Source organism: Aptenodytes forsteri, unplaced genomic scaffold, assembly GCF_000699145.1.
Source record: "Aptenodytes forsteri isolate BGI_AS27 unplaced genomic scaffold, ASM69914v1 Scaffold118, whole genome shotgun sequence".
NCBI lineage: Eukaryota > Metazoa > Chordata > Aves > Sphenisciformes > Spheniscidae > Aptenodytes > Aptenodytes forsteri.
Genome location: NW_008795859.1, coordinates 2,416,370 through 2,424,486, shown reverse-complemented (window position 1 = coordinate 2,424,486; position 8,117 = coordinate 2,416,370). Strand labels below are relative to the sequence as shown.

Below are 8,117 nucleotides of genomic sequence, written 5' to 3'. Positions count from 1 at the left end.
AAAAGGGAAAAGGTGTTTGCCATTTTTTTTTTCTTTCCCCCCCCCCTTTTTTTTTTTTGGTCCCTCCTTTCCCTCTTGACTTGTGCAGAACGTCACAGCCAACCACAGGATAAACGACACCATCGCTAATGAAGACGGGCCTCAGACCTTAACTGGACGGTTTATGTACGGTCCGTTAGATATGGTCACACTCACAGGAGAAAAGGTACTGTGTCTGCTATGGGGGTTGCGCACCGTGGAGTGAAAAGTGTGGGGGACGGGGACAAAGGCGGAGCTGGTCAGTGCTCCCTTGGGCCCCGACGGGGTTTGCTACCTTTGCGTCTTGGCCAGGTTCCCCTGCTCAGACTTGTGTGGTGCCTCCTACCAGCAGCAGCGTTCATCACGGAGGTCTTTACCACCGAGGCCGGGTTTCATTCCAGCATCCTGATGTTTGGGTGCGTCTCAGCTCAGATCTGTGAAGTGCAGAGGGTGGAAGCAGGACCCAGCCCGGCTGCCGTCCAAAGGGGCTCGGGTGGAAGGTCCCCTTGCTTGGCCTGTTCTACTCGTCTGTGTCTTTAATGCTGTTGTTGACCCAGCCTTGCTGTCTTCCTAGGTGGACATTCACATCATGACCCAGCCACCATCAGGAGAGTGGGTTTACTTTGACACCGAGATCAGCAACAGCAGTGGCAGGATTTCTTACGTCATCCCTGAGAACCGGCGCCTGGGCATCGGCGTGTACCCCGTCAAGATGGTGGTCAGGTGAGGTACCTTGGAGTGCCAGGGCTTAGTTTGCAAGGGGAACAAAAGTGGAATCTGATGACTGTAGAATACGGTCCCTCCTCGTGGGTGGCTCTGATTGTTGGGTGGGTTCAGAGCCTGGTTTGCCAGCAACAGGGACAAAGCCATTTGTACTCTACAGCTGTAAGAGGAAGATCCACGTTTTATTCTGACTCCTACATCGTCAACAGGATGAAGGAGCAGGCCTTCCGCACCACAGACACGTGGCCTTGCGGTCATCTGCAAAACTGCACAACTGAGCATATTTTAAAGACCATAAACTTGTCCTTGAGGGACAGAACTTTGTACTTGTGATAATTTAGAGCCCAGAGGCTCTAGCTCAGCTCCAATGGCTGGTGTTGAGCTCTGGAAAGGGGAGGAGAGGAGCATCTTCTCAGTGGTGAACCCAGCAATGGTTTCCTGGGAGTATTTTTTTGAGTCACTGATGCCAGAGCTCCGGAGTACTGTTACCAGCCCCGCTTCAACACAGAGGCCTTCATGCAGTGCCTGTCACTGCTGTAACTGAGGGTGGCATCGCTGTTAGAGGGTTTGGGCCGGATTTGGGTGCCGCTTTGGGCTTGTGATGCGCTGCAGTACTCGGTGATGCCTTCTGAAAGAACCTCTATATCTTGATGCCTATAAATACCTGCGTCGCTTTCAGGGGTGACCACACGTACGCAGACAGCTACATCACGGTCCTGCCGAAGGGGACAGAGTTTGTGGTGTTCAGCATCGACGGCTCCTTTGCAGCCAGTGTATCCATCATGGGCAGCGACCCCAAAGTCCGCGCCGGAGCGGTCGACGTTGTAAGGTCAGCTGCAGGGGCTGGGGCAGTCAGTCTGTTTTACCTTGGCATTGCTCTAGGTCTGCAATCCATTGACTTCTGGCTTTCCTTCTAGGCACTGGCAAGACCTCGGCTACCTCATTATCTATGTCACGGGCCGCCCCGACATGCAGAAGCAGAGGGTGGTAGCGTGGTTAGCACAGCACAACTTCCCCCATGGGATCGTCTCCTTCTGCGATGGGCTCGTTCACGACCCGCTGCGGCACAAAGCCAACTTCCTGAAATCCCTCATCACAGACGTAAGCCTGGGTCTGCTGAAATATGATCGTAGCACGGGTTTAGATTGCTCCTCGTCCAATTGCCCCTGTCAGCACCAGCGTCTTGGCAGCGATGTGCCCCGCAGTGGAAGATTAATCTGTTCATTTTATTTTCATCCTTTTATTGCTCTACAAAAGTGTCTACGCTGTTAAATCGTGTCATCTCTGCTCTGCACTGCTCCATTTCATCACTGGTCCTTCCAACACCACATGTCTAATTAAACAGAGGCAGCAGTGCCTCCCCTTCCCCACGCATGCACTTTTTTCACCTGTTTGGTGGCTTTCTGGCTGCCTGTGGTGTAACCAGCAGGCCTGAGAGGGCATGGAGCTGCTGCAGAAATGGCCTTGCACCACCCAGCCTTGACGGGACACTCCACAGAGCATCTTCCCAAGCATTCGACCCCAGGGAGGTCTTAACGTTGCTCAGCCCAGAGCCTCAGAAAAGCTCCAGATAAAACAAGATTTTCTCTGTCCGGCAAGTGAAGGAACTGCCAGTGTCCCGAGCACTTCTGCCCTGCCTTGAACGGCAGGGAAGTCCCTCGTTAACTCGGACTCTCATTTCGGCCCGAGTCACAGTGGTGGGAGCAGCTGGCCCTTACTTGCTGCCTGCTCTCCCCTGTCCTCCAGAAGAACAGGTTTGTGACCACGGCCAGAAATTTCCTTTCCATCTCCCCGGCCTGCCGGCGGCGCCGGGAGCAAAGCCAGCCGGTCTGTGGTGGCACCAGTGTCCGTACCTCCCCTGCCAGCCCCTGCTTCAGCCCGCTAAGGAAGGGGTTGGCCGGGAGCTGCTCTCTGCTCGGAGTGGAGGCAGACAAATCCCCGAAAAGCAGCATGTTTTGCTGCCTGTCCCTTCTCCCTCTGCCCAGCAAAGTTAAACAGCAGAATTGCATGCGGCAGCATGGCTGGCGGAGGGGAACGCTCCCCGCTAATGATTACTGCACGGGGGGTTGCAAACCGCTCCTCTCCCCCAGTGACAAGCAGGCAGTGAAGCGCGCGGAGTCCCTGCCCCCCGCAGACCTCAAGGGAAGGCCGTGGATCAGTAAGCGGAGATCTGCTTTCGTATTGCTGTTACTCCTCTTGTTCTGGCCTGTAAACATCCCCAGGTCTCTTAATTAGCACTTTGCACAGCGGTGCATTGTGGAGCGGGGAACTAACATAAGTTATTGACCTGAGATTCCCACAAATGCTACTTTTAAAAAAAAAAAAAGCCCTGCCTGTTGAGCAGCGCAGGGCGCCCATATGTTCTGACCGCGTGTTGCTTTCTCTCCCCGCAGCTCCACATGAGGATCCATGCGGCATATGGATCTACTAAGGACATCTCTGTGTACAGCTCCATCAGCCTCCCGCCTACGCACATCTACATCGTCGGCCGACCCACCAAGAAGCTGCAGAGCCAGTGTCAGGTAGGAGCCAGCTTGTCTGAGTCCTGGAGGTGCTGCCAAGGGCCTCCCATGGGAGGGCGATGGGAATTTGGTCACCGTAGAACTGGTGACTGAGCTAGTGTTTGCCAAGAGGACAGGAACTGTCCCACAGACCAGGACCCATCACGTCTGTCTGAGTGGCTCCATGTCTTGTACATCACCCCAGAGAACCTGGTACAGCAAACACGTTTGGCTGCCAGCGGCTATCAGGGAAACGTGTCCCATCCCTCTAACGCCTGCCCTCATCCCTCTTGTCTCACAGTTCATCACGGAGGGGTACGCAGCCCACCTGGCCCAGCTGGAGTACAACCACCGCTCGCGCCCCGCCAAGAACACCACACGCATGGCGCTGCGGAAAGGCAGCTTCGGGCTGCCCAGCCAGACCGAGTTCCTGCGCAAGAGGAATCACCTGCTGCGGACCATCTCCTCCCAGCCTTCGGTCACTGGCAGCAGCGCCGGCCACCGCCCCGAGCGCACCCAGAGCCAGTCTGACAGCGACAAGGAGAGGGACAGGGAACGCAGCCAAAGAAGCATGAGCATCGCCACGGGGTGCTGGGGCCGGAGCACAGCATCCCGGCTGGACTCTGGCCTCTTGGGGCAGAAGTAGCCAGGTCAGAGCCAGCGACTGTCGGCTGCAACCACCGGAGGAGAAAACAAAAGGAAAGAGGGACGAGGCCAGTGTTACGGGCTGGAAGGGTAAATATGGTGCTACTCTAATAACATCATGGTATTCTGGGAAGAGACGGGATGTTCCCCACGCAGAATGTGCAGGCCTTGCAGCGGGAGCGTCAGGTTTGTGCAGCATGAGCCCAAGGAACAGCTGGAAGTTGGGGGGGGAAAAGTCTCCAGGTCAAGATCGCGCGCTCTCCTGCCTCCTTCTCTTATCCAGGTTTAGTGACTGTAAATACGTGCCTCCTCGCCTTGTTAGCCATCGCTCCGATACGCGTGACCGAGTGCTGTCCTCAGAGCCACAGGAACAGGGGATGAGGCTGGGGGAACTTGTTCGTGGTTGTCCCAGGAGTCAGACTGAGGTGCTCTGCCAGTGCCGGCGCGGGGTGGGTTTGGGGTTCGATAAGCATGCCGTTTCCCCGGCACAGACAGCCCCAAGCGAGGGATTTATCATGGGCTGTGCCAGGCAGAGCAACCGGGAGCTTTACCTGTACAAAGAGCTTCAAGTTCAGCCACTTTCTCAAGGAATACATGCAGTAGCAAAGCATAAACATGTGTCGATGCTGTTGGTAGAGGCAGAATGTCGGCAGGTTCACGCCCAAGAAAGTGGGGTCATTATTATTACTGTTATTTTTTAAAGAGACCTTTTAGAAGCCGATGGAATTTAATGCGTTTACCTATTAAAAGAGGAATACAAGCTATTTTGTTTGAGCTGTTACAAACCTCAGACACTTAATTTGCTGTTAAAGTCTCCGAATATCCTCGCTATATATTCTTTCCAAAAGTAACTACCGTATATTTGGAAGCCGCTGAAGGCACCCAGCAGCTAGATTGCATTGCAGTTCCTCTCATCCAAATGCAGGGTCTGACTCTCTCAACACCCACCTCTGAGACGTTTTCTTCTTCCCAGGTTCTCTCCAAGTTCAGTAGCAGCTTTCATGGGAACTAGACTCGCTTCTTTTACCTGTAGTTACTGAACTGTAAAACCTCATTGTTTTTTGCACTGATGATTTTTAGAATGGAAACCTGTTACCATCTCATGTAGCTACACCTAACTGTTTGTAGTGCATGACAATGAAATATCGCTAAGCCAGGGTGTGTGTGTATATATATAAATATATGCATATACATATGCACACACACGTGTAATATTATGTATATATTTAAAAAAAAAAAAAAAATCTGTGCAGAAGTTTTTCCAGCAGTAAGGAGACTGTAAGGAAGTGTGCCAACGATGTCAGGCAACCTTAAGAAAAGGCCATATCTTAATTTTCCTGGTGTGTTTCTCAGTGGATGTGCCTGAGCTGATGGTTTGTGTGCTGCTGGCGCGAGCTGGGGCTGGGTGCGTGGCAGAGGGCAGCTGCCAGTGCACGGGGCGAAGCGCTCGCTGCTGGCTGGCACCCCCGGTGACACCGGGACGTGCGCCGTGCACAGTGCAGGAACGGGAGCGCCTTGCTCTGCAGCAGCGGAGGAGAACAGTGCCTAGAGCGAGGGCTTGCCAAAAAGCCCCTTAGTCCTGTCCCTCCCGGGTCAGCCTGGCCCCGGTGAAGGGCCCGGTTCCCTCCTTGCACACACCTCCCGGGGCGGAGGGGCATCCGCCCCGGGGGATCCGGGGTGCCCATTTACAGACTCCAGTTGGCCTCTTCACGTGGAGATTTTATAGTCCTACCGAGCTCCCTGACTATGTGTAACCCTGCTTTCCCCCACCACACTTTCCTGTCTTTGTATCACTTTCTACTTATGAGGATCTTATTTATAACAAAGAATTTTTTAGACTGGCTGCTTCATTTTATTAACTGTTTCAATATGAAGTGCAGGACGGCCGCACTGAGACACACAGCACTGTGAACGCTGCTCTGCTAATTGGCTCTGGGCCACGGTAGGCAAATCTAAACTCATCAGACATCCAAGGTAGATCTCACGTGTTCGTGGCGCTGGAGGGTCGAAGCGGAGGCAGAGGAGGGACAGTGCTGAGCTGCCGACGGCATCCAAGCCCGTGGAGCGCTCAAACCCAACTGCCCGCCCGCCGCCCAGTGCATCTCCCACGTCTTGCAGCCTGCCTGCAAAATGTTTAACCGCTTCTCTTTGAGAATTACTCAATTACAGAATGTATCTGATGACTTTTGTTACCGAGAACTGACTTCCCTTTCTGCCGACTCAGCTTAGCTCTCTCTGAATGTACATCCAGAGCTTACTGGGTTTAAAAACAATGTGAATTGTCCCAGCTTCTCGCTAGTCGAATGTTTTATCAAACAGATGCCATCTGCGTAGGAAGCCAAGCCACAATCCATCCTGTGAAGTCACCAAACCACATCACACAATAATTTCTGCAAATTTGGATATGGCCTTTGCAAAATTCAACTTTCCTCCATGAAAAGGCATGATCTGTACATTTTCCAATGCTGACAAGATGTTCACATTTTCTTATGTGTAGATAGTGTAAAACAGAGGCAAATGTAAATGTTCAACGTAAAAAGTGGATATATAAAATTGAAAGTTATTTATTTATGTAGAGGGAAAAAAAATGTCTGGAGGGACTGGAACCTTCAGGGTTTATTAATATTTAAAAATGTAGCTTTTTGTTTCAGGCATTATGTACAAAGCAATTATTTTATGGACCAAGTTCAATGTAACTGTCAATGAATGCAGAAGTGCAATATTATACTCACCTCTCCATCACTTCATGTTTTAAACAGCTACTAACCAGTTAGACTGACAATCATAGCACCTCCGTCCTCATCCTTTGTTGAGCTGCTTGAAACTTGCCCGGGTCCTTTCCCTGGCCCCCATCTGTTGCCATTGTACGGATCCAACACGGAGAAGCAATTGTAGAGCAGGACCTTTATTGCTGCAATAATACCAGATGAGGTGGGTGTAGTTACCGGGAAATATGCCAATAAGTTTTTTTCTCCGCCGATTCAGTCCATCACAGTCTACATCAATCTATCCTCAGCCGCCCCCATCCGGCACTCATCTATCTGAAGCAAAGATCAACGTGCTACTCACTCAAAGAACAATAGCAATAGTTTAACTCTGTGTTTATATCCTGTTTGTTCCGAGCTGTTTTGGAGAGCAATGCATGTGACCCGATGCCTTTCCACATCTATGGAAGAGGATCCGTTTGGATGCAGTGAGGGAAAGATGAATGTATATTCCATCCTTACCTAAAGGGGCACTGTCAGGTTAAAGACCTAATTTGTCTTTGTTACAAGTAACTTTTTTGCTTCAAAACGAAAGAATATCAAGTTTCTTGCGCTCCTCCCTATCGCCGTTGTCGGGGCAGCCATCGGCGCGACCGGTGGCAGGCAGCCCACGTCCTGTTCTCACACACTAGCACAATACAACCTGCGCTGCACAGGCTGCCTTGTTTGGTTTTTGGGGTGGGTTTTTTTTTTTGTTTCCATGGGAATCAAACTCTGGAGCTCACGTTTTTTATAAAAAGCAGCTTTTTGTATTACTGCACTATTGGGCCAGACTTTCTACCTGACACTGTCCCTTTAAAGTCTTTTAAAAATAAAGAGGAGCCCATGCATTCCCTCCGAGTTGTTTCCTGGGTTTGCTAGATCACTCGGTCAGATGAGGCGAAATTCTAATACCAAAAACGTTTACAGTGTCCGATACGCGAGCCGAGAGCAGTAACTAGCCAAAGGGTTACTAACAAACTCCCGCTCCGCCCAGCAGCCGCTGTGCTTGCTGTAGCAGCCCCTTCTTCAGGTATCGCCACCGTTTGCTGCATTTCCTATTAGTTCTAGAAGCCTTATGGTCCCTTCCCCGTCCTCGGCACCCTCTGCCTGTTGATACCCTCGACTGTCAATTTTATATTCCAACGATGTTAGTTATATTTTATTTATAAAAAATTGCTTTAGGGGTAACAGACGTGTGTGGGGAACCACTGGAGGGCATGCCCGAGGGCGCCGGCAGCCGTGCTGGGTACGCCCCTGTGTGTACAGTACCGTGCCGATGACTCGCTTGTGTGTGACAAACCTTCTGTACAACTTCCTTCTCCTCCTTGCTGTTAGTGCATCGTTCCAATGCCTGGGTGTGCTTTGTGTACAGTATCATTGAGCCTGGCTGCTTCATTTTATTAACTGTTTCAATATGAAGTGCAGGACGGCCGCACTGAGACACACAGCACTGTGAACGCTGCTCTGCTAATTGGCTCTGGGC

The 8,117-nt window shown here is 51.5% G+C and overlaps 1 protein-coding gene across 1 annotated transcript in view; it reads left to right on the top strand.

Annotated features, from left to right (window-relative positions):
* Nucleotides 1-5,101, top strand: part of PITPNM2 (phosphatidylinositol transfer protein membrane associated 2) — a 125,565-nt gene extending 120,464 nt beyond the window's left edge. Inside the window, exons 20-25 of the mRNA XM_009283918.2 lie at nucleotides 89-205; nucleotides 593-741; nucleotides 1,421-1,570; nucleotides 1,659-1,842; nucleotides 3,135-3,263; nucleotides 3,544-5,101. Of these exons, the coding sequence (XP_009282193.1) occupies nucleotides 89-205; nucleotides 593-741; nucleotides 1,421-1,570; nucleotides 1,659-1,842; nucleotides 3,135-3,263; nucleotides 3,544-3,888 (1,074 nt within the window). The 3' untranslated portion in view covers nucleotides 3,889-5,101. The remainder of the gene's footprint in view (nucleotides 1-88; nucleotides 206-592; nucleotides 742-1,420; nucleotides 1,571-1,658; nucleotides 1,843-3,134; nucleotides 3,264-3,543) is intronic.
* Nucleotides 5,102-8,117: the final 3,016 nt, after the last annotated feature.